This window comes from Eptatretus burgeri, chromosome 7, assembly GCF_056783735.1.
Source record: "Eptatretus burgeri isolate ZD-2024b chromosome 7, Ebu_testis_v1, whole genome shotgun sequence".
Taxonomy (NCBI): domain Eukaryota; kingdom Metazoa; phylum Chordata; class Myxini; order Myxiniformes; family Myxinidae; genus Eptatretus; species Eptatretus burgeri.
In genome coordinates, this window is record NC_140967.1 from 86,501,814 (window position 1) to 86,528,896 (window position 27,083).

The window sequence follows — 27,083 nt, forward strand, 5'->3', positions numbered from 1 at the left end:
TCTCTGTCTCTCCCTCTGTCTCTGTCTCTGTCTCTGTCTCTGTCTCTGTCTCTCTGTCTGTCTCTCACTCTCTCTCTCACTCTCTCTCTCTCTCTCTCTCTCCTCGCATCTCTCTCTCTCTCTCTCTCTCTCTCTCTCTCTCTCTCTCTCTCTCTCTCTCTCTCTCTCTCTCTCTCTCTCTCTCTCTCTCTCTCTCTCTCTCTCTCTCTCTCTCTCTCTCTCTCTCTCTCTCTCTCTCTCTCTCCGGCAGTGTATAGCAACGTTTGGTGAGGCATCGCTCTTCCCCCCATTCCTAGCTTCCCCTCCCTCCTGCTTCCTCTCCCTCTCCAGTCTCCTTGCTGATGGAAAGTTCCTCAGGAATCATCCGCACCGTGAGTCGACAATCTGCGCACACCATCTGCTTCACACGCTCGATGTTGTCTGCCGTTCTGTTCGTTGAAGGTCTTCCAGACCGTGGATCGTCTTCAACCTCCTCCCGTCCCTCTTTGAACCTCTTGTGCCATTCAAATGCATGTGTGCGTGACATCGTTTCTTCCCCCATAGACTTGCTGCCACATTGCGAAGGATTCGGAAGGTGTTTTGCCAAGCTTGGCAAGAAACTTCCGATTAGCTCTCTGCTCACGACTCAGAGCGCGACGACTCATACCAGACAACGTTTAAAGCACGACCTGTAAAAAAAAATCACACAATGAGCGCAGTCAACCATCACCAATCATATATATTGCTGGAATGTTGCGAAAGACTGTGATGCAACCCGTTCATTCAAGTTGTGTAAGTGGAGCACACAGCAGACTCAGTCCCGCTACTTTTTAGACGGACCTCATATCCATCCTCTCAGCTCTGATACACCAACTCCTGTGGTAAGGCAGTGGCTATCAAACAAGGTGCATCTTTAAAATGGAAGGTCTACCCTACAAAGGGCAGAGATCATTTCCACACAGCTCACAAAAAATGCTTAACCATCCTCAAGTGAGTGCAAAATCATCAGGCAAACCTTAAGGCTAAACTTTCAAACCTGTCTGTCTCCTTTCTCAAAGTACTGGTGGACCTTCAATAAGAGCATTTCTTGTGTGTGCTCTCCATCTCTTCACTCAGTGGTAGAGCAGACCAAGCTCAAGACAAGGTTGAAAGTTTTAACTCAGTTTGTCTCCGAAGCTCATGTATTTAACCTATCCCTCTTCATTTCCTCCTGGATACTACCATTATCTTTTGCTGATGACTCCATCCTCTGCAGTAACATCCCTCAACCTTCAGATAGGCAGGCAGCAACCTTGTCCCTCTCTGCCAACATTTATAGAATCACCAACTGGTCAAACACTTAGAAAAATCATTCAATTCTGACAAATCTCACATTTTCTCTCTCTCTGAAAGAACAAACTGAAAAACCCTCCCATCTACTTTCTTAACAATCCTGTTGAAGTAGTTTCTCAAATGTTTGGGGCTCACTACCAGCCACGATCTTTCTTGGGCAAACCACACTTCTAAGTGGGGCGACAAAGCCAGTCGCCGACTGGGCATCCTCCGCCGTACAAAGTGCTTCCTTGGCACACTTGAACTCTTATCCACCCACAAGGCCTTCATTCACAGTTTGATGGAGTGCTGCTCTTCCATCTGAGCGAAGCCCCTGCCTCACACTTTGCTCAGTTGCACCGTGGAAACCAAGGCCATCAAGAATAATCTCTCACGATGAACCTTAGTCTACGAGCCTATCACCTTCCCATCTCAAACACGTTGGTGGTCTCTCTGTCTTCTGCCTCCTCTGTGGTCTTGCATCCTCTGCCCTTTCTGTGCTTTGCAACGCCTATTTGTGGAACCACCGACCTGAGGCTATTCAAAGGCAATTCTCCCTGAAGAGTTTCAAGGGAAGGAGTACATTGCAATCCTCATGTCATGCCAACAGTCTTTTAGACCACATCCCTCCCTGCCCCCCCCCCGTCCATCCTCAAACCTCAACCTAATCTGAGGCTGAGATGACTGACCTCCATCAACCACAACCATTTTCCTTTATGCCAGGTATAACTCCAGCCACTAGAGAGTTTCCCCATCATTCATATCAACTTCATTATTACTAGGTGTCCTTTATACCACACTTTGGCAAATGTTGCATTGATATCAAGGGAGTCACTCTCACCTCACCCCATAAATTTAGCTCTTGTGTCCATGTTTACACTAAGGCTGAGCTAAGTGGTCACGGCAGAACCAGAACTGAATATCAGTTGGTGGATAATTAGTGAGTAAATGTTGTTTACTAGGCAACTTTCCCCTTTGCCAGTATTGTAGCTGTACCGGAACTACAAAAACTTATCTCGGGGTGGAGCTAGTTCTGAAGTACAAGTCTTCAAGAATTACAGCAGGGAGGTTGTCAGGGCCCATAGCAATTGCTATATCCAGAATACTGAAATGTTTCTAAATATTGTTGCGATTTTAAAACTGTATGCTGAAATTGAAACACGCACAGCACATAGACTTTTAGAATAGCTATCTCCGTAATGAATGTTAAGAATAGCGCCTTCCCTATAGGGGTTATGTAATTAAATGCGTTGGGTTGGGTAGTTAACGCTCCTCTCAACCCGTTGGGATAATAGACATCCGCATGTGATGATGTATGCCGTGACAGCCGTCATCAAAGGGCGTGCGTGTTTTACTGCCCTGGCGTTCAACGTGTGCTACGTACGCCAGCATTCTGGAACATGCACCAAATTCTCCTATTCCCATTTTTTATTTAAAGCCCCACAAAGTCTGTTTGTCTGTTCGTCTGTATGGACGTCTACCCTGTAATATAATTTATTGCTGTCTTCCCCTGTACTGTATTTTGTTTCCCTAATCCCCGTTCATTCCCGTCCACCAAAATGACTGGCAAACAAACCAAGACATGACCCAGCCTCCTTGAAATGATTGTCCCATTCCCTGGCTTTGTGCCATGAACATTGTTGGACATTTGTGGTTGGTCCCAGGAGCATGGGGGAAGAAGGGATTCACCCCATGTTAAGTACGGAGCACTGTTCATGACGATAGCCAGAAGGACCAAATGACGGAACATCCGGCCGGACAGCAGAATGGGCGGAGCTGCGTGGGAACCCTTCAATGGCTGGTATGGGGCCGGCTAGTTGGGTCTGGCGTGGCCCAATGGCTGGTCCCAGGCCTCCTCAGGAGATCTGACATGTGACTCTTTGGCCCTGCCTGCCCCCAGGGCTACGAAGCTGCGATCGGCACACTGATTCATTCATTCTCTCTCTCTCTCTCTCTCTCTCTCTCTCTCTCTCTCTCTCTCTCTCTCTCTCTCTCTCTCTCTCTCTCTCTCTCTCTCTCTCTCTCTCTCTCTCTCTCTCTCTCTCTCTCTCTCTCTCTCTCTCTCTCTCTCTCTCTCTCTCTCTCTCTCTCTCTCTCTCTCTCTCTCTCTCTCTCTCTCTCTCTCTCTCTCTCTCTCTCTCTCTCTCTCTCTCTCTCTCTCTCTCTCTCTCTCTCTCTCTCTCTCTCTCTCTCTCTCTCTCTCTCTCTCTCTCTCTCTCTCTCTCTCTCTCTCTCTCTCTCTCTCTCTCTCTCTCTCTCTCTCTCTCTCTCTCGTTGCCCTTGAGCTATCCTGGTCCCAGACAGTCTGCATCACCCTTGCTTCTTCCCTGGTCCTAGACTCTGGTCCATGCTACCGACGGAGCTGGTAGACCCTCGGTGGTGGAGAGCAGTGTCGGGGCCATTTCGAAGAATGGTACCAAGTTGGGGAAGGTGATGGTGATGGTGACGGTGACGGTGACGTATGTACCAGTCCCAATTTGTCTCCCCGTGTGTGTATGGTCTGATGGGTACCCTGTTTTGTTAGCTGGTAGGTAAGGCAGAGGTTAAGGCTGCAACTTCTACATTTGTTGTCCCTTTATATAAATACATACCTTGATTACACTCTTCAATTTCATCTCCCCTTTTCCGACCTCAGTTTTCCCTTCTACGCCATTAAAGCTCTTAAGTTCCCCTCTCTCCTTCTTGTACCCGTCATTGCTAATTGTAAATAAATTATTCTTGTTATATTTCCAATCTGACCGTGGATGTCCTTTCTTCCATTGGTCCAGCAATGTCCGTACGTAGATTAGCCGGGAGGTTATAATTCCCCACTAATTGGCTCTCATATCAGTATGGCACTGTGCTAGCGGAAAGCTCGGCCGCATTAATCAAGATCCATTAGAGATAACAATAGCATAATTGTCGAGGGCACGATTCCCTGATAAGGAAACCACGTCGTCTTAGGTAAACAGTGTCAGACGGAGGATGCTAAGCCACGTGGTCAAGCTATTGGCGTTCGCGGTCGTTTAGCGACCCGCCGCGACACGTAGTTCGTGTGTGACGACCTGCGCTTCCCGTTGAGTCCGGGGAGAACTCGGGATACCGACCACCCTCGTAGTACCCCTGCGACCCCGGGTCCGCAACAATATATTCTACCACCTCCTTGTCTTTCACTCTGCCCTCTCTTGGCTCTGTCCCTCCCAGGTTTCTGCAGGGTGTACACAGTCTGCCAGTAACCCTCTTCTTGTTGAACTCCCAAAATCCAGGTTCACTGTTCACCTCCACTCATTTGTTCCTCAATTTTCTTGCCTATGGAGCCTGCTTCCCCAGTCTGTTCAGTCCAATTATTCCCTCCAGGGCTTCAAGACAGCTGTTCACCACTACCTCAGGTCATCACCCATCCATACTCATGGTCTCATCAACCACAAGTGACTCTATTCACAAGCACTCCCTTTTTCAGATTATTGGGATTTCCTTCCCCCACCTCCCTCACCTCTTTTCATTGGTTAGTTGTTGGTTGGTTTGTTCCCTTTCTGTTTCATCTCACCTTCCCCTTCCTCTTCTTGTTGTGTTGCATTCAGCCTATGTACATCTTGTTCACCCCCATGTGTCGTTTTCCCCCTCTCCTTGATCTCACTCACTTCTACTCTGCAGCTAGTGTTTCCAATTTTCATTTTGTTCCCTTCCATTTTGTTCTAGCTCTTATACGAGCCTTGACCATCTATACAAAAAAAAACATCTGACATGAATATAAGAGACTGAAGACTGAGACGAAGGTGTCCTCAGAATCTTCTTCTTGTGTAGGGCAGCTTAGCTGCCAGGGTAGCTATCATTTCTTAGAAGCGCAACTGTGTCGCTGATGCAGTTCCCCTCTACAAGTACACACTGGTACTCATTTTGCCGATCTCAGAAGGATGACAGGCTGAGTCAACACCTTGGTGTATTAATTCAGCGGCCAACGGGGCTTGAACTCAGGATCCCAAGCCAACACCAGGCTCTGTCCTCAGAATGAGGATCATCCACATGGCACTTTCTGACTGAATAAAACTGCAAATGCTTGACTTGTCTTTTGCAGTGACATAGTGGGCTCGATTACCTTTGAGGATGGATACTTTCTTCGAGCCTCATCCTCCTGTCGGTTGAATAAATGTCCAGATCAATATGACAGGATTGCAGAATTGACTTAATTTGTTGATTCTGAGATTGCTTAACTCTGCCTAAAAGATGATGTTGTTAACCACTGTGTATGTTATTAACCACTACCAAAAACAAATTTCTTCATAAGAAAATGTTTTCTTGAAAAAAGAAAATCACGAGAATATTTCTAGCCATGAAAATTTTTTTTCTCATTTCAAGAAAACGTATATTTCAAGAAGATATTTTCTTTGTAAGAAATGATTTTTTGGCAGTGTTTTGCATGTTTGTAGCTTCACCTGGTTGCACTTCATTTTTAGGCATGCCTGGTGCTGTGCTGTTCTGGTTCTCGGCATGTCTCTCCACACTCATTAAATCAGGATTGATCACACGCATTGATGGTGATGGAGGAATGCGAGATATGCCGGGCCATAAGATCGAAAATTATGCTGGTGTGCAATTCTGCTGCTGTAGATGACCCACAGCACCTCAAGGACGTCCAGTTTTGTTGTGCTGTTAGGTCCATTATTAATTTATCCCACTTGGCACAGTGCTTATGCCACATGACACAGTGGACGCCATCCTCAGTCAGAACATGAGAGTTAGTGTCGACAAAGACTGTGCAGTGGTCACGACTGCCAACAGGTAAATTGATGAAAATGGGTCATGTAAGTTGTTTCCTTGTGTTGGTTCTCACCACTTGCCACAACCCCAATTTCGCAGCTATGTCCTTCAGGACTCAGCCTGCCTCAGTCAGTGATGATAATACTGAGCTAGTCTATTTGATAGGTATTGAAGTTCCATCTCAGAACACTTTCTATGCCCTTGCTCCTCTCAGTACTTCCTCTAAATGTTCAACATTGTGGAGTAATAATTGATCAGCTGAGGGCAATGAATGATAAATCAGCAGGAAGTTTCATTGTCCATATTTGAAATGAAGCCATGCCACTTCATGGGGTAAATACTTAAAATAAATACTTAGGATCAAGAACAAGTAAATACTTCGGACTCCCAAGGTCATTCCATCCTGATTGTCTACCACTGTTACGCCAATTTGTGAGTCTGGCCTGCCAGCAGGACAGGACATGCCCAGGAATACTAATAAAGTGCGGAATATTGGCAGTCAAATATGACTCTAATTATGACAAGTCTGGAGACGGCGATGGTTCACGAGCAATGTACACGGTTCGCCTTTTTTATTTTTTGACCTTCGAGGGGACACCACGGGCAAACTGGAGGGAATCGGGAAAAACGTAAATGATGAAAGTTGTACTCGAAGAGCACTACTTGCATACCAACTTTCATTCGAAACAGTTGAAAATCCTAGGAGCTCGATGCCCAATTTATTGATTTTTTTTGACATTTTCTAAGTTTGTGACCTTGTGACCTTGACCTTGGGACGAAAATGAAAAATCGAGCTCCGTGGGGCTATGCAGGTGCCATTGGGCTAACCAAATACCGAAAACCCCTGCCAGATTCGACAAACCCCCTCGGAGAAGATGTAACTTGAAATTGGCTACCCCCTAAAAACACGTATGGGCGCAGCATGCCCATTCTCAGGGAAACACAACGAGATCATGATATAAACCTCCCACCCAAATTTTATCAGGATCGGATAAAAACCCACGGAGCTATGCTCGGGACAGACAGACAGACACAAACCCATAACCTATATAGTGGTCACTTACTGATTCGTGAACCAATTATGTCATGTTGTTGCTTCCCTATTAGTCTCTCCAAACTTGACTATCAGTCCCCAGTTTTGCAAGGTTTACTGGACCCTATATACCTTTGTCCTGTCCTGCTTTCATCTCCAAGTCACAGCCAAGTAATCTGTGTTTTTTTTTTTTGTATACCGTGGTCGAGGCTCGTATGAGAGCTAACACACAACTCACAGCAAGGGGGCATGAGACAAGAGGGGCGGGAGTGGAAGGGACAAAACAGTGGGGAACAGACACATTAGGTGAACTGTGGAAGGGAGAGGGATGGGGATGGGACGGGGAACATGGCGAAGAGAAGATGGACATTACAGGGACTTTCAGGAAAGAAAGCAGGGGAATTGAAGGAAGTGGGCTTGGGTGGATTATCGGGGGTAGAAAAGATCGAGGATTTGGATGGGGGAAGATAAGAGGTGGTGGTGAACAGCTGTTTTGAAAGCCTGGAGGGAAGAATGGGAAAGAATAGAGTGAGGAAGTTTATTCCAAAGGCGGGAAAAAAGAGGAGTGAAAGAGTGAAGATGAGCAGTGATTCGCGATTTTGGTAGTTTTACCAGAAGGGGGTTGTTGGCGGACCTTGAGCGCCCTGTGGAAATGTGGTGGGGACAAATCTCAGAGAGAGCAGGGGGGGAAAGGCTGGAGAGGAGTCGGTAGAAGACAGAAAGACCACCGACCAACCTGCGGTGATTGAGTGAGAGGCCCAAAGACTCAGCTTCATTGCGGGAGATGCCGATGATCTTAAATGCCCTGGTTTCGACAGCGTGAGGCCGAGAAAGGAGGGAGGCAGGAGCACCAGCCCAGAGGGGAGAGCAGTACTCCATCAGGCTACGGACAAAAGCTTTGTAAGTGGTCAGGAGCTCAAGAGGGCCGAGGAAGGACTTTGCACGACGGAGGATTCCCAGTCGGCGACTGGCTTTTGAGGCGAGGTTGGAAATGTGACTTTCCCAGGAAAGGTCATGGCAGATAGTTAGACCCAGAAGCTTGAAAGAAAAGACTTCTTCCAGAGGATTGTTGAGAAAGTGGATGGGGGGTTTTCTAAACGGTCCTTTCGAAGAGACATAGTGAGAGTGTGAGATTTGTCTGGATTGAAAGACATGTTCCACGTGTTGGACCAGTTTGTGATTTTATCCAGATCTGCAGTGAGCGAAGAAGCTGCTGCTTGCCGGTCTGAGGGATGACAGATGGTACGGCAGAGGGTGGAGTCGTCGGCAAAGAGAAATAGAGGATTTTCCAGAGTCCGAGAGATCATTGATGAAAACCAGAAAAATAACAGGGCCCAGAACGCTACCTTGAGGAACTCCAGCCTGCACAGGAAGAGGGGATGAAAGAACTCCATTTAGGGCCACACGTTGACTACGACAGGAGAGGAAGTCTGCGAGCCATGAGTGGAGATGGCCTTGAATACCATGGGAAGAGAGTTTGGTGAGTAGTGCAGGGTGCTAGACTGTGTCAAAAGCACGTGATATGTCCAGGGATACGGCTCGGATTTCCTGTCTGGCATTGAGGACCTCCATCCATTGATGGGAGAGCAGAAGCAGCATATCCAGGGTAGAGTGACCTTGTCTGAAACCAAATTGATGATTGGAAATCAAGCCATTGGAGAAGAGGAAGGATTTCATGTCTGAAGCGATGATGGATTCCATAACCTTGCTGATGATTGGGAGAAGGCTGATTGGTCTGTAGTTACAAGGATCTGTTTTTGCACCTTTTTTATGCAGGGCAGTGATGTTAGCAGATTTCCAAGCAGATGGCAGATGACCTTGGGCAAATGAGAGGGTGAATAGAACAGAGAGAGGGTAAGCAAGAGCAGAAGAGCAGGCTTTGAGGACACGTGGGCTGATGCCGTCTGGACCGATTGCAGAATCTGAGTCGAGGTTTGACAGCAAGCTCTCCACCTTGTCAGGGGAAAAGGACACATAGTCCAGGACAGTTGGGTGCGACTGGGTAAGGTGGGTAGAGAAAGCGATGGGTTTTGGACACAAGATTTCGATGCAAACACCGAGTTTAGGCATTCAGCCTTTTCACGAGCGGTATCAGCAGTGCGGCTATTTCAGGTAAGGGAGGGGATGGAGGGGGAACATACACCAGAAACAGATTTGATTCGATGCCACCAGGATTTGGAGGAGGGAGAGAGGTTTGAGAGTTCAGACTTGAGATGAGAAAGATGTTGTTTTCTGGCTCTCCTGAGGTTAGATACACACTTGTTCCGAGCTTTGTGGAAGGAACTGAGATTGCCCTCAGTTGGGTTTGCTTTCCATGAGGCAAAGGCAAGTTGTTTCAGGACAACTGCCTCGCCACAAGCTTCAGTAAACCAAGGGCGGGAGGAAGGGTAGGACAACTGAACACGAGAGGGGATAAATCTGTGCATGAGGGAGAGCAAGTTTCTTTGAAAGAATTCCCAGGATGAGTTGATGTTTGAGAAAGTAGTGATAGGAGACCAGTCTGTAAGTTTGATGGCTACTCGGAGACCCTGCCAGTCGGCTTGAGTAAAATGCCAGACTCGACGGCGGTGAGGTGGTTCTCTGATAACAGCCAGAGAGATGTCCACTTTGACAAGGACGTGGTCAGAAGAACCGATTGAAGCAAAGGAAGAGTAGCAGATATTGTCAGGGAAATTTGAAAAAATCAGATCCAGAAGAGATGGAGTACCATTGGTTGGGATCCGGGTCGGGAAGTTGACGTATTGAGTCAGTCCTAATGAGTCGCAGAAAGCTTTTGCTGAGGTGCCATGGCAGGTGAGAGAGGTACCCACACCTAGCCAACTGGCCTGATGACAAATGAAGTCACCACATAAGAGGAAGAGAGAGTTTGAATGAGAAGATAGAAGATGGTCCATGTTTTCGGATAGTGAGGTGTAGATGGAGTCATCACTGTTCGGTGGAGGGTACAGTACACATATAAACATGAGGTGGGAGTGGAGGGAAGCCGAAGCCAGAGGTATTCCTGGGGGTGTGGGGGAGTGAGAGCAGTGCATGGAGAGTGAGGAATAGAGTCTTTGATGAAGAGAGCAACACCTCCACCAGGACGAGACGAGAAATGTTTATTATTTTTCAAATTTTTCTTTACATCGATTATTACAACTGAGTGGTTTTCTAGGCCATTTTAAAGGACAATTAAGAGTCAACCACATTTGTGGACTGGAGTCACATGCAGTCCAGACCAGGTAAGGATGGCATCTTTCCTTCCTAAAGGACATTGGTGAACCAGATGGGTTTTTTGACAATATGGCAGCTTTATGACCATATTTCAGGTACCAGCCCACAGTTACCAGATTTATTAAATTCAATTCCACAACTTACCATGCTGGGCTTTGAACTCATAACCTCTGGGTTGCAAGTCAAGAACTATGACCTAGAGGCTACCATGCCCATAGACAGCCCTCAGCCAATTTGATCTTTAACCCAGTATGTTCTGTTTTCTCACCTCTTCACTGTTGTTCAATGAGAGGAATCCTTCCTTCTTAAATTCCCTTTCTGAAATGTCGATTTCGTTACCTACAAAAATACATGAATCAGAATAAATGGACTCTGTTTATCAAAGGAAAAAAAAACATTCAACACCGAGTTGTCGTTTTCAGTAAGATAGTGTTTATGAATAATGGATGGCATCAACAGAATGCCAACCATCACGGGAAGAATTCTCGTCGTTAACCCTTCGTCAGAGAAAAAATTTGGCTGTTTTTCCGCAATGAAGGGTTAATGCCCAAAATATCAGTTGTTCTTGCTTCCCACGGCAGTTAATATACTTCGATCAACGTTATGTCGATGCCATCTGTTGTTCTACCTGTCTGACGACACTAGCCTTCATGACTAAGACTAGTTTTTCCATTATACTATGCAGTATATGGTTTCAGAAAAATTTTATTCCAAAATATGCTAATTTTAATAATAATAGTTATTATTATTATACCAATTTAAAAAATATAATAAAATAGCATGATAAAGAAATTAATCTTCATCATCATAACGCATGGAACCAAATTTTCTATGTCACTTTGGAGATGTTTAAATTCCTTGAACATTGAAATAATTTGTTCTTTTATCAGTCTGAATCTGAATGTGAGAGCAAAGCCTAGAAGATATATGCCAAGAATTTAGGTGATGCCTTAAATAAACGTGGTTAATGAGGTATTTTTTGTCGACGTGATTATTTGAAATAAGTGAATCTCAGCACAAATGGAAAGGTACCATCGGTACGCGTAGAAACAGGATGCTCAATGGTGACTTGGACGGCTGCAATCTGCCATCGCAGGAAACCAATGTACAGCACAGCCCTCTCAAGGACTCGATTCTTTTACCACAACAGAGACAAGATATGAAACCAATTTGCAATGGAAATTATGAAGCAAAACTATTTTATCACTCAATCCAGCAGTTTTTCACTTTTTATAGGAAAACAAAAGAATCAATTTTATGCCAACCTTCGTTTCAAGTTTTTCTTTCCAGCCGACGGGCGAGGGAAGACCAGATAACAATTCATTAATCGTAAAAGCATCATCATGGATTAGACCTCTGCAAACAACAATCATAGCTCTTGTCAAAAAATAAATTTCTTCACCAAATTATTCAACAAAAGATTAACAAGTTTTGACTTGGCAATCATAATAAATCATTATATAATCATCCAATGCTCTGCAAAACACTTCCCTTTTTCAGACAATTCTACATTGTGTCATACAAGTAGATGACAAATGGGGTTTCTGGGATGCCCATTCAAATGAATGGGGGGGGGGAACTTTCTGACCCAAGCCCCAAAAGCCCAAAATAGGAGACTCATTTTCTCCCCACCTATCCCCTTCCCTCCCATACAAGCAAATGTAAAATTGAGACTATGAAAGATTGAGACATTGATTAAAGCACTTCTTCCCTTTCATATTTTCATTCCACTCAAAGAGTGAACCAACAAATATTTGTCCATGATCTCCTTCAGGGAATAGCTTAATTTTCTTATAACATTCATTTCCATCGAGTATATTCACAAAGAATAACTTGGAACTTAGTTCTTGGTTTAAATGTCTTTGTTGTGCAGAAATGCTCAAAATCATTTGAAGCAAGCTGTTTTAAAATGAGTCAGTCTGGAGTCAGCCAAGTTCCCTCGCCCAAAGAAAAAATGTGACTCATTTCCTATGTGAGACACACCCTGAAAAAACCCATTATTTTCACTTTTCATTGACGTCATCAACTTGCCTATTTAAACCAACTTTCCGAGTGAGTTTTATTTCAAATATGAAGCGTTCAGATTATTACTACAACCTTGCAGATCAATCGTTTTCACAAGATGAAAGGTGAGATCCTTGTTTTATATTGAATTTTATATCTCTATTATAATACCAAGCTTGCACACTAAAAACTCGGCTCGCCGTCACACGATCCCTATGAAATTGCTGTGGCACTTAGCGGACATGCCGACAATGTTTGGGAAGTCTTGGCGTTCCATAGTACCACTTACATTTTGCACAATGCGTATTTTTGGCATTCCCCGTGTACGGTCTGTCGTCTGCTACCAGCTATGTTGTACTGCTATCCCGTGCATGTGCACGGGTATCGCTAGTATTCATTATTTGTTGTTTTATACAGGATTAAATCACTATACAACCAATAATTATTGTATATCTTTTTCTAACAGGTTGTCCCCAATAAGAACATCGTTGATAACTGATCTGGAACAGGAGGCGTTTGCATATCACGACGAGTGGCAAAAAATGAATGACTTCCTTAAAGACATTCAATCGTTCAGAAGAGAATTGAATGACATTTTTGTTGGCTGGAAAGTTCTCTCACGTCCTCTGACCTTGAATGAGTCGAGTCAAAGGTGAGAAATTATCCCTCTGTCTCTCTGTGTGTGTCTGTGTGTGTGCGTGTGTGTGTGCGCATGTATGCGCGTGTATTTGTGTGTGTATGTGTGTGTCTGTGTTTGTGTGTGTCTGTCTCTGTCTTTGTCTCTCTCTGTCTCTCTCCCCCTCTGTCTCTATGTCTCTGTCTATATCTCTCTTGAGTGTTTACTGTTGACTCATTTATAAAAAAAATTCAGTTTAAACACCTGTCTGGATGAACCAAACACAACTTAATCTTCTGGAGGAATCTGACACGACACTCAATCTTCTGGAGGTAAATGTTATATTTATTATTTTATTAATATCATAATATAATCATCTTTATATACCCTAATTGTTCTTCCCTCTTTGTTTTGAACAGAATATGTTGACCGAGTTTCAAAATCACAAACCATCAGACTGCTGCGAAAGAAGATTTTGTTCAATGTTTGTAATCTTGTTTTATTATAAATGCTTTCTTTATAATTATCTGATTTTGAATTACAAGAAGAGCATAAAGGAGATGTAAAGGTGGGGGGGGGGGTTATGGTTGGGGGGTGTTGGGGAGGGTTAGGGTTGGGGGTAGGTGCACTTCCCCAACAACCCACCACCCCCTCATCCCTCTCCCCTCCCGTGTGTGTGTGGGGAAGGGTGGGGGGTGGGATGAGGGGGTGGTGGGTCAAAGGTGGAGGTGCACAGGGGGAGGGGCTTGTGTGGGTGGGGCTTATGTGGATGGATGGGCGGGGCTTGTGTGGGTGGGGCTTGTGTGTATGGTGCTTGTGTGAATGTGGCTTGTGTGGGTGGCGCTTGTGTGTATGGGGTCTGTGTGGATGTGGCTTGTGTGGGTGGAGCACTTTTTTAAATTAAATAAACATGTTGTGTGTGGGAACTAATAAACTAATCACTAATTATGTGGATATGATGGATGTGGATGTGGCTTATGTGGGTGGGGTTTGCGTGGGTGGGGTTTGCGTGGGTAGGGTTTGCGTGGATGTGGCTTATGTGGTTGTGGCTTGTGTGAATGTGGCTTGTGTGGGTTAGGCTTGTGGATGGGGCTTGTGGATGGGGCTTGTGTGGATGTGGCTTTTGTGGATGTGGCTTTTGTGGGTGGGGCTTGTGTGGGTGGGGCTTGTGTGGATGGAGTCAAAAAAAAATTCAATTTACCTTTGTCTTTTGTAATTCCTGTGAATAAAATGAACCTAAAATCTCTTCCCCCTTTAAATCACATAATTTGTAAGTCCAAGGAACTGCACCGACGACATCAATAATATTTAAAAGTTCATTTGTCCATCACTTGGTAAAACCTTTTTCAAAATGAGATTTCCACCTGTATATTCTTACTGTATCACCAACTTTAAACTTAGGCTTTCTGACATTAATCTCTTTATCATATTTTAATTTTGTAAATGTTTCTGATGCATTAGTTTTCGTTGAGGTATGAATCGTGTTGTACTTATCTACAATGTCCTGAATTAAAGATAACCATTGTTGAGAACCAAGTTCAGTGAATTTTTTATTTAGTCTCTCTTTTAAAGTGCGATTAAAACGCTCAATAACAACCGCTTTTCCTTCATTAAAGGTGCTGTATAATATAATGTTGTTATTTTAAAGAAAATAAATAAATGTTTTGTTACAGAACTCTGTACCCTCATCAGTTCAATTATTTTTAGGTTTTCTCTTGCTTATATTGAATATCTGTTGGAAAGCTAACATAAGAGTATTACCTGTTTTGTTTTTCAAAGGGACAACCCATGCATATCTACTCCTCAAACCAATAATAAATAGTTAAAGCATACTTGTACCCCTTATCATAATTGAGTTCAATTAAGTCAGCAGACCAGATATAATCAACTTCCTTGGAATAAACCTTGCTTCTATGAAACTTTGTGATTGGATGGCGGAGGTTACTGTTTTCACCCCTGTCTGTTTGTTTGTTTGTTTGTTTGTTTGTTTGTGAAAAGTATTACGGAAAAACTCCTGGACGGATTTCGACGAAACTTGGTGGGGGGATTAGGTATGGTCCAAGGATCATGCCATTCGATTTTGGACTTGGTACATAGTCCAATATGGCCGCTATGGTGGCCATTTTGAAAAAAAATTGAATTTTTGTTTTTGCATTTCTACATGTTTTAAGTGATTTCCAACCAAAAATAAAATAAATTTGTTAGAGAAAAAAAAAACAAAATTTTGCAACTTTTTTTCAAAAAAATTTCGATTTTATTTGAAAAATATTTGAATTTTTTTTTTTTGCATTTCTACATGTTTTAAGTGATTTTAAACCCCCAAAAAATTGAGAGAAAAAAAAAATTTGCAACTTTTTTTTCAAAAAAATTTCGATTTTTTTTTGGCATTTATACATGTGCGTCGATCTAGTTTAGTTTATTCAATCGTGGTTCAGTAGAGTCTGATCCGTTTTGACCGACAATGAATAGGATATCAGCTTCACTGCAGTGACTGAGCAGTATTGGCGGCAGAGGCTTTGCACTCGACCGAGTGCTCCCCCTCTAGTTGATTTATGTAATTTATCAGATAATTGCTCTTCAATCTTCATGACATCATTAGAGCCTATAAGTTTTTTGAATTTCCAAGCCCAAGATCAATTTAGCACTCATCATCTTCTTCATGATGAGCCTATCAACTTTTTCTCTCAAGGTTGGATTTTGTATCAGAGACAAATTATACAACATTTCTCTATCGGCTTCATGTTTTTCTTCCAACGCTGTGCTATTTCCATAATCAATATCGTGCCTCATGTGCACTTCATCAACCCTTTGTTTTGGTTTTATCCACAAAAAGGTTTGCTCCACGGTTTAGGATTGTCAGCCTCATCTAATCTTTTATTCAAGTTTGTTCCTGAACCACAGAAAGAATACCCTGGTAGATGTAATTCCCCTGGAATTCCAGTAGTTGTAAATTTACTTCCTGATAAAAACTTTTGTATATTTCCCCCTCGTTTGTGTTTGGTGATGAATTCACTCTTTTTTGAGCCACACACCGAACATGTACCTTTTCGTATTACCCTATTATTTTTACTTTTAACATACGAGATATTTTTACTCTTGGTTTTCTATTTACATTTGAGACAATAACTAATTTATTTTTGTGAAAAATTCCAACAGTGAGAAAACCTTTTTAGTTTCCAACATGCACATTTGAATCTTAATTTTTAAAACATAAAGAATCCTTTGAAATGTCTTCACTCTCTCCTCGATTTATTGAAGAAAAAAAAAACTTTAATCAGTCAATTACACCAACATCATCAATAAACCAATGTCACCCGCAGGGTGACCCGTATCTTGCCAAAAGGGGACCACGTGTGACTTCTTTAAGGTCACACTGAGGTGAACAGAGCTGCTATCCACCAGGAACGACTCCTTGAGGAATATCTGCCTACGAGAGATTCCGATGAGAATCGTTCTACAGAGTAACAATGAAAAATATGCTTTTGCCTCATAACGTCACCAAATGACGTCATAATGTCTCAAGCTTGACATATCTAGAAAGCACTCATCGAGGTGTTCAATTTGAGGTACTACATGATATGGTTCCTAAAACTTGAAAATTTGACCTTGGGGTCAAATATGTTTGACCTCAGGCGCTAACCATGAAGGTCAAGGCCAATCGCCACCAAAAATTAATCAGCTGAGCGCCAGACCATGAACTATAAAGTGACCTTGACCTTTGACCTTGACCTTCAAAATTTTATGCGCTGAAAGGGACCTCTATAGGCCTCTGATATGCGAAGTTACAAAAATTTCCAATGATATCTGTGCTCTGCAGAGTGATTTATACGTGATTACAGAGCAAAAAAAAAACCAAAACATATGAAGGTCAAGGCCAATCGCCACCAAAAATTAATCAGCTGAGCGCCAGACCATGAACTATATTCCCATGAAGTTTGAAGACGCTCCGATCAAAATTACTCAAAAAATAAGGTTTCCTCGACTCCCCTGATTTGCGACAATGTGACCTTGACCTTTGACCTTGACCTTCAAAATGTTGTGCACTGAAAGGGACCTCTATAGGCCTCTGATATGCGAAGTTACAAAAATTTCCAATGATAACTGCTCTGCAGAATTTTTTATACGTGATTACAGAAAAACAAACAAACAAACAAACAAAAAAAAAAACATACAAGCTGACTAAGATATCTTGCAAAAACTTCGTTTTGGCAAGATAATAATTTAATCTTTTCCTTCTTTCTTTCCTTTATCTCCACTTTCTCTATTAAATCTTCTCCCTGAAACCAATGTTAATAGTCTTGACGCATATATTTCTAATTGACTTGCCAATTCTTTGTTTTCCTCCTCGGTGCACTGAGATTGATTTATTTTCTGAAATACCTTTGATCTTTTTATAATCTCACTGGTTTCCATATTTATATATTTATTTATTCTCTCTCTCTCTCTTTCCTCCCTCTCCTCTTTCTCTCTCTTCTCCCTCTCCTCCTTCTCTCTTCTCCCTCTCCTCCTTCTCTCTTCGCCCTGTCCTCCTTCTCTCTCTCCTTCTCTCTCTTCTCCCTCTCTTCTTTCTCTTTTTTCTCAGTTTCTTCAACTCCTTCCTCATCCCTTACTCTCCTTGAATCACTTTCACCCCATAGAATATCATACATATTATTCATCTGGATTACTTGATATTCCTGCATCCAAAATAATTTTTTTTTACAACAGGAAACCAATAAAATTTCTTTATTTTCTAAAAGAGCCTTGTGTTTTCTTAACTTTAAAATTCTTTCATTATTTAACATTTTAGTTAAATCCAAAGTTGTTGGTTTATAAACATCAGTATAAAGCAATCTTTTATTGAAAATACCTCATTCTTATGTTGCAGAACATATTTATGAAAATACCGAATACCCTTTTCTTGAAGGTATGCTTGGACGCAGAAATGATAATTTTCTTGAAGCCTTCTTGCTGTCATTTATGTTTTAATATTTGATGCTAAGTTAGATAATGGACTTGCCATAAACTTGTATGTGTCAAGAAATCTGATATGGGTTATGAATTGTTTTTGTGAATGAGATGTATTTTTGATCTGTGTTCGGAAGGCAGAAATATCTCCAGATGTGTTTGAAAGTTCATTTATAAATAGATGTGTGTCAGTAAGCGTTGTTGTGAAGAAAGACAGGAATAAAGTTTGGGGGCTTGTAATTAAGATTACAAGGGGAATGAGTTGGACCTCTATATTTTCCAGTAAGATGGCAATGATCCCAAACTTTGACCTCTCCCTCAATTTTCTCCTCACAAATATGACAGATACTGTTCTTTCTAAATTCCTTTTTCTCTCCCTTTGTTAATGACATTGGTTTATAGGTTTTAACCATTATTTCTCTTCGTCTTATGCAGTATTTTTCCAATCATCTTGCAAACACCTCTGAGGCATCTTCTCCTCTATAAAGTTCTAACTTGTATTCATCACCAACAGATGATTTGATATAATAACAGAAACCACAAGGAGTATGTTTTGATATTTATTTGTGTATGATTTATTTGGATTTGGAGAAACTATCTATCTTTTCAAGGATACTTTCAAAATCAGCATATATCACAAACGGATGTTTTATAGATTTGTTAAAATCTTTGAATGATATGTTTGAACCTGCTTTTGGAAAATTGATTACGGTTGATTTATGATTACTACAATATTTTGAATGTTGATTTAATCATTCTTTTGTGTGAAAGGAGTTGAGACATCTCTGACAAGGATACGTTTTACATTTTCTCTTGTTTAGTTGTGAATGGTTCATCTTGATAAATTTTTGATGAAGGCATAATGTGATTTTTTCCTTTGAAGTAAAGTAGAGAAGGTCAATGTATGTTTCATCATTATTATTGTTGTTTGAAAATTTTAATATCTGAACTTTGTTTGTATCCGTTAATCCATAAACATTAACAGATAGATTATTCATTTTCTTAAATTTAGGAATACCTCTCAATGACATTGGAAACTTTAAATCTTTAACATTTAATGTATTCTCGTATTTCTTATAATGTTCAACCCTTTCACGATTCCATTGTGGAGGATGTAAGTGAAGAAGAACAGACCATAGAAAACATTTATCTTTGTTTTGAATATTAACAACCGCTTTCTTAAGTTTTATCTCTTTTGGTAAATCAATATAAGAAGACGCTTGAAGAGGATCTGATTTTAAGATGTGTATATCTAAAAAGATTATTTTTCTAATAGCAAATCCACTACCCACTGCATCTTCATCAACATCACTGTTATCAACATCTTCATCTTGTCTCTGGAGTTCATCGTAAACATCACATCTTACAAAATCTTGAAATGATGAGATAAAGTGAGGGTTTGTCATCATATTGGGAGTAGTTTCATCGTCTTCTCTTACAATATTCAATTTTACTCCCGTATAAAACTTAAAAGTTTTAATTTCACTTAATGTGTTTTTAATGATAGTTTCAATACTTTGTTTTAACATATTGTTGCGAATTCGCGGCCGCCGGCGTGCGATCGGCCACGTGACTCGAATCGCGGCACGTCGCCCACCGGACGGACAATTATGTCGTGACCCTCTCGGACTAACGCCGGGAGCTAGTCACGGGTGGGCCTTTCGGCCTCACCACGATCTTGCCAATCGGCCACCCGCGTGGGATAGGGTTGTTCGCCAAACTCGACTTACCTAAGTACCCACGCGGATGGTAAACCGGGCGATCGCACCTCGCCGCAGGTCGACTCCGGACACGGGCCGCTTAAGCGGTCCGTTCCGTACTATCGGGATAACCGAGCGGTGTTATCGTCGGCCTCGACGGTTCCGATTAATTATCGGGCGTATTAAGCCCACGACGAACCCGTTACGTGAAGCAAGATGGAGATTCAAACAAAGGAAAGGACGCAGCGAAACGGGGAACAATTCAACATAATGCACTTTATTTACACGACACACGAAGAGCACACATATATCAATTTAAAACAAAAACAACAATGCAGAGCTACGACCGAATACGCGAACACACGGCAACACTTATACAGTTTTACTTTACAAGACATGGCGCCACAAGATCCAGACAAAAAAAACAAAAGAAAAGGCCACCCTCAATGACAAGGGGGCAGATGGGGCCCGTGGGCCTTTATGGCGTGGGACTTGGCAGACCGAACGAGTCCCACGAGACCGTTGCAGGTTACCTGCACCCTCGCGGTGCGATGGTGGGCGAGCTCTCTCTGGCGCTCCTTGTACGAACGCGCAGGTCCGCGCAACACAGCTGGCAGAGCGGCACCTCCAGTCCGCGTCCCTCCGCGACGTCCGGACTCCCCACCGACTGCAAGCTCCAACGAGCAGTTCGCTCTACGGACCGCTTCTCCAAGACCCAGACGGGCAGAAGTCCAAGGATCATGCCATTCGATTTTGGACTTGGTACATAGTCCAATATGGCCGCTATGGTGGCCATTTTGAAAAAAAATTGAATTTTTGTTTTTGCATTTCTACATGTTTTAAGTGATTTCCAACCAAAAATAAAATAAATTTGTTAGAGAAAAAAAAAACAAAATTTTGCAACTTTTTTTCAAAAAAATTTCGATTTTATTTGAAAAATATTTGAATTTTTTTTTTTTGCATTTCTACATGTTTTAAGTGATTTTAAACCCCCAAAAAATTGAGAGAAAAAAAAAATTTGCAACTTTTTTTTCAAAAAAATTTCGATTTTTTTTTGGCATTTATACATGTGCGTCGATCTAGTTTAGTTTATTCAATCGTGGTTCAGTAGAGTCTGATCCGTTTTGACCGACAATGAATAGGATATCAGCTTCACTGCAGTGACTGAGCAGTATTGGCGGCAGAGGCTTTGCACTCGACCGAGTGCTCCCCCTCTAGTTGATTTATGTAATTTATCAGATAATTGCTCTTCAATCTTCATGACATCATTAGAGCCTATAAGTTTTTTGAATTTCCAAGCCCAAGATCAATTTAGCACTCATCATCTTCTTCATGATGAGCCTATCAACTTTTTCTCTCAAGGTTGGATTTTGTATCAGAGACAAATTATACAACATTTCTCTATCGGCTTCATGTTTTTCTTCCAACGCTGTGCTATTTCCATAATCAATATCGTGCCTCATGTGCACTTCATCAACCCTTTGTTTTGGTTTTATCCACAAAAAGGTTTGCTCCACGGTTTAGGATTGTCAGCCTCATCTAATCTTTTATTCAAGTTTGTTCCTGAACCACAGAAAGAATACCCTGGTAGATGTAATTCCCCTGGAATTCCAGTAGTTGTAAATTTACTTCCTGATAAAAACTTTTGTATATTTCCCCTCGTTTGTGTTTGGTGATGAATTCACTCTTTTTGAGCCACACGCCGAACATGTACCTTTTCGTATTACCCTATTATTTTTACTTTTAACATACGAGATATTTTTACTCTTGGTTTTCTATTTACATTTGAGACAATAACTAATTTATTTTTGTGAAAAATTCCAACAGTGAGAAAACCTTTTTAGTTTCCAACATGCACATTTGAATCTTAATTTTTAAAACATAAAGAATCCTTTGAAATGTCTTCACTCTCTCCTCGATTTATTGAAGAAAAAAACTTTAATCAGTCAATTACACCAACATCATCAATAAACCAATGTCACCCGCAGGGTGACCCGTATCTTGCCAAAAGGGGACCACGTGTGACTTCTTTAAGGTCACACTGAGGTGAACAGAGCTGCTATCCACCAGGAACGACTCCTTGAGGAATATCTGCCTACGAGAGATTCCGATGAGAATCGTTCTACAGAGTAACAATGAAAAATATGCTTTTGCCTCATAACGTCACCAAATGACGTCATAATGTCTCAAGCTTGACATATCTAGAAAGCACTCATCGAGGTGTTCAATTTGAGGTACTACATGATATGGTTCCTAAAACTTGAAAATTTGACCTTGGGGTCAAATATGTTTGACCTCAGGCGCTAACCATGAAGGTCAAGGCCAATCGCCACCAAAAATTAATCAGCTGAGCGCCAGACCATGAACTATAAAGTGACCTTGACCTTTGACCTTGACCTTCAAAATTTTATGCGCTGAAAGGGACCTCTATAGGCCTCTGATATGCGAAGTTACAAAAATTTCCAATGATATCTGTGCTCTGCAGAGTGATTTATACGTGATTACAGAGCAAAAAAAAACCAAAACATATGAAGGTCAAGGCCAATCGCCACCAAAAATTAATCAGCTGAGCGCCAGACCATGAACTATATTCACATGAGGTTTGAAGACGCTCCGATCAAAATTACTCAAAAAATAAGGTTTCCTCGACTCCCTGATTTGCGACAATGTGACCTTGACCTTTGACCTTGACCTTCAAAATGTTGTGCACTGAAAGGGACCTCTATAGGCCTCTGATATGCGAAGTTACAAAAATTTCCAATGATAACTGCTCTGCAGAATTTTTTATACGTGATTACAGAAAAACAAACAAACAAACAAAAAAAAAAACATACAAGCTGACTAAGATATCTTGCAAAAACTTCGTTTTGGCAAGATAATAATTTAATCTTTTCCTTCTTTCTTTCCTTTATCTCCACTTTCTCTATTAAATCTTCTCCCTGAAACCAATGTTAATAGTCTTGACGCATATATTTCTAATTGACTTGCCAATTCTTTGTTTTCCTCCTCGGTGCACTGAGATTGATTTATTTTCTGAAATACCTTTGATCTTTTTATAATCTCACTGGTTTCCATATTTATATATTTATTTATTCTCTCTCTCTCTCTTTCCTCCCTCTCCTCTTTCTCTCTCTTCTCCCTCTCCTCCTTCTCTCTTCTCCCTCTCCTCCTTCTCTCTTCGCCCTGTCCTCCTTCTCTCTCTCCTTCTCTCTCTTCTCCCTCTCTTCTTTCTCTTTTTTCTCAGTTTCTTCAACTCCTTCCTCATCCCTTACTCTCCTTGAATCACTTTCACCCCATAGAATATCATACATATTATTCATCTGGATTACTTGATATTCCTGCATCCAAAATAATTTTTTTACAACAGGAAACCAATAAAATTTCTTTATTTTCTAAAAGAGCCTTGTGTTTTCTTAACTTTAAAATTCTTTCATTATTTAACATTTTAGTTAAATCCAAAGTTGTTGGTTTATAAACATCAGTATAAAGCAATCTTTTATTGAAAATACCTCATTCTTATGTTGCAGAACATATTTATGAAAATACCGAATACCCTTTTCTTGAAGGTATGCTTGGACGCAGAAATGATAATTTTCTTGAAGCCTTCTTGCTGTCATTTATGTTTTAATATTTGATGCTAAGTTAGATAATGGACTTGCCATAAACTTGTATGTGTCAAGAAATCTGATATGGGTTATGAATTGTTTTTGTGAATGAGATGTATTTTTGATCTGTGTTCGGAAGGCAGAAATATCTCCAGATGTGTTTGAAAGTTCATTTATAAATAGATGTGTGTCAGTAAGCGTTGTTGTGAAGAAAGACAGGAATAAAGTTTGGGGGCTTGTAATTAAGATTACAAGGGGAATGAGTTGGACCTCTATATTTTCCAGTAAGATGGCAATGATCCCAAACTTTGACCTCTCCCTCAATTTTCTCCTCACAAATATGACAGATACTGTTCTTTCTAAATTCCTTTTTCTCTCCCTTTGTTAATGACATTGGTTTATAGGTTTTAACCATTATTTCTCTTCGTCTTATGCAGTATTTTTCCAATCATCTTGCAAACACCTCTGAGGCATCTTCTCCTCTATAAAGTTCTAACTTGTATTCATCACCAACAGATGATTTGATATAATAACAGAAACCACAAGGAGTATGTTTTGATATTTATTTGTGTATGATTTATTTGGATTTGGAGAAACTATCTATCTTTTCAAGGATACTTTCAAAATCAGCATATATCACAAACGGATGTTTTATAGATTTGTTAAAATCTTTGAATGATATGTTTGAACCTGCTTTTGGAAAATTGATTACGGTTGATTTATGATTACTACAATATTTTGAATGTTGATTTAATCATTCTTTTGTGTGAAAGGAGTTGAGACATCTCTGACAAGGATACGTTTTACATTTTCTCTTGTTTAGTTGTGAATGGTTCATCTTGATAAATTTTTGATGAAGGCATAATGTGATTTTTTCCTTTGAAGTAAAGTAGAGAAGGTCAATGTATGTTTCATCATTATTATTGTTGTTTGAAAATTTTAATATCTGAACTTTGTTTGTATCCGTTAATCCATAAACATTAACAGATAGATTATTCATTTTCTTAAATTTAGGAATACCTCTCAATGACATTGGAAACTTTAAATCTTTAACATTTAATGTATTCTCGTATTTCTTATAATGTTCAACCCTTTCACGATTCCATTGTGGAGGATGTAAGTGAAGAAGAACAGACCATAGAAAACATTTATCTTTGTTTTGAATATTAACAACCGCTTTCTTAAGTTTTATCTCTTTTGGTAAATCAATATAAGAAGACGCTTGAAGAGGATCTGATTTTAAGATGTGTATATCTAAAAAGATTATTTTTCTAATAGCAAATCCACTACCCACTGCATCTTCATCAACATCACTGTTATCAACATCTTCATCTTGTCTCTGGAGTTCATCGTAAACATCACATCTTACAAAATCTTGAAATGATGAGATAAAGTGAGGGTTTGTCATCATATTGGGAGTAGTTTCATCGTCTTCTCTTACAATATTCAATTTTACTCCCGTATAAAACTTAAAAGTTTTAATTTCACTTAATGTGTTTTTAATGATAGTTTCAATACTTTGTTTTAACATATTGTTGCGGGTCGCGGCCGCCGGCGTGCGATCGGCCACGTGACTCGAATCGCGGCACGTCGCCCACCGGACGGACAATTATGTCGTGACCCTCTCGGACTAACGCCGGGAGCTAGTCACGGGTGGGCCTTTCGGCCTCACCACGATCTTGCCAATCGGCCACCCGCGTGGGATAGGGTTGTTCGCCAAACTCGACTTACCTAAGTACCCACGCGGATGGTAAACCGGGCGATCGCACCTCGCCGCAGGTCGACTCCGGACACGGGCCGCTTAAGCGGTCCGTTCCGTACTATCGGGATAACCGAGCGGTGTTATCGTCGGCCTCGACGGTTCCGATTAATTATCGGGCGTATTAAGCCCACGACGAACCCGTTACGTGAAGCAAGATGGAGATTCAAACAAAGGAAAGGACGCAGCGAAACGGGGAACAATTCAACATAATGCACTTTATTTACACGACACACGAAGAGCACACATATATCAATTTAAAACAAAAACAACAATGCAGAGCTACGACCGAATACGCGAACACACGGCAACACTTATACAGTTTTACTTTACAAGACATGGCGCCACAAGATCCAGACAAAAAAAACAAAAGAAAAGGCCACCCTCAATGACAAGGGGGCAGATGGGGCCCGTGGGCCTTTATGGCGTGGGACTTGGCAGACCGAACGAGTCCCACGAGACCGTTGCAGGTTACCTGCACCCTCGCGGTGCGATGGTGGGCGAGCTCTCTCTGGCGCTCCTTGTACGAACGCGCAGGTCCGCGCAACACAGCTGGCAGAGCGGCACCTCCAGTCCGCGTCCCTCCGCGACGTCCGGACTCCCCACCGACTGCAAGCTCCAACGAGCAGTTCGCTCTACGGACCGCTTCTCCAAGACCCAGACGGGCAGAAGACCATGAACCGCCGACTGATCCTGACACTCTCACCGACCGCCCTGACCTGACCTCCTCTGGTGTCACCCTCCCTGGTGTGACTTCCTCTGGTGTCACTCTCCCTGGTGTGACTTCCTCTGGTGTCACTCTCCCTGGTGCGACTTCCTCTGGTGTCACTCTCCCGTAGCGGCGCCTCCGTGCGCCCTTTTATTTCCCCGGCACCCCGCCCCTCCCTTCGCGGCACACGGGGGGGGGGACATTTCACCAGAGAAATCGGGGCGGGAGTTGAGCTTCAACCGTCATTCTTGTTTACCAGAGAAATCGGGGCGGGAGTTGAGCTTCAACCGTCATTCTTGTTTACCAGAGAAATCGGGGTGAGGGTTGTTGTTGTTCCCCTTTTATGTTCGTGGAGATGTTGACGGTTGCTGGCGGAGTGGTGAGGATGGCGTGGTTGTTCAGAGGCAGGTGTGGTTGTTGTTGTGAAGCGGGGTTGTGGTTGGTGGTTGTTGTGTGATGGCGGTTGAGACGTGGTTGGTTCAAAATAAAGATATAACAGAAAAACGGCTATCTCAAAGCGTCGCAGCCCGAACGAATCACATTTATTCCCTCTAAACAACAGGTTTGGGGCTAACTACACATGTACTTAAGAGATACCTCACCTACGGGACCTGAATGGTGGTTTGCGAATTTCCACAGCCGTAACACTACCCCCTCCCCTTTTTACAGACTCGTCCCGAGTCGTCAAATTCTCGTGTGTCATCATGTGTAGTTCTCCCCTAGTATGTTTTCCCTACGGATCCCTGAGTGTGACATTCATGGTATTTGTGTCCCCAAAATAAATAACCTGAGGGCTGAGTAACTAACTAAACAAACCCACTCACACGGCGACTTAAATAAAATTGCCGGCGCGAGACAGACATGCCGGGGGCGCACTCATATTTACAGTACAATACATCTTAACTTAGAAATTTTACACTAAACCATGGCCCAGGATCAATGGACTCTGCAGGAAAAAGAAGAGTCAACAGAGAACCGGCGCACGGGCCGCCACTGCAGTTCTCGCAGCTTGCAAACTGTTGCTTTTACGATGATCCCGGCGCGCATGGAAATGAACAGGGGGGGGGGGGCAAAGCAAAATTGAACAGAACGGGGCAAAATGAACGTGGGCAGCAGGCATGGATCGCAAAAGCAGGCAGGCAAGGCACGGCATGACAAGGCCGCTGTAGCAAACAGCCGACAGATGATCGACCGGCACAGGCCTTGCGGAAAACAGCTGCAGACGATCCAGCTGGTACAGGCCTCGCAGCAAAACACAGCCGGCAGATGAAGTGGGCCGGCACAGGCCTTGCAGCAACACAGCCAGCAGATGAAGCTGGCCAGCCTTTGCCGTTCAGTGGAGGTTGGTGGAGGGAGTGCGTGGTGCCGGCCACTCGGAAGGCGGGCTCGGACCTACCCTACGGTCTCCCTACCAACCTATCGCCTTTGCCTGTCACTGTCCATACCCACTCCCTTAATTTGTAAAAAACC

At 42.2% G+C, this 27,083-nt stretch overlaps 1 protein-coding gene across 2 annotated transcripts in view; it reads right to left on the reverse strand.

The window, feature by feature from the left end:
• Window positions 1-27,083, reverse strand: part of LOC147023681 (uncharacterized) — a 155,541-nt gene that overhangs the window by 70,145 nt on the left and 58,313 nt on the right. For both annotated transcript variants that reach the window (XM_085887129.1, XM_085887130.1), the window contains 3 exons: window positions 11,539-11,629; window positions 11,306-11,408; window positions 10,542-10,612 (listed from right to left, as the gene is read on the reverse strand). In XM_085887129.1, the coding sequence (XP_085743255.1) occupies window positions 10,542-10,612; window positions 11,306-11,408; window positions 11,539-11,629 (265 nt within the window). The remainder of the gene's footprint in view (window positions 1-10,541; window positions 10,613-11,305; window positions 11,409-11,538; window positions 11,630-27,083) is intronic.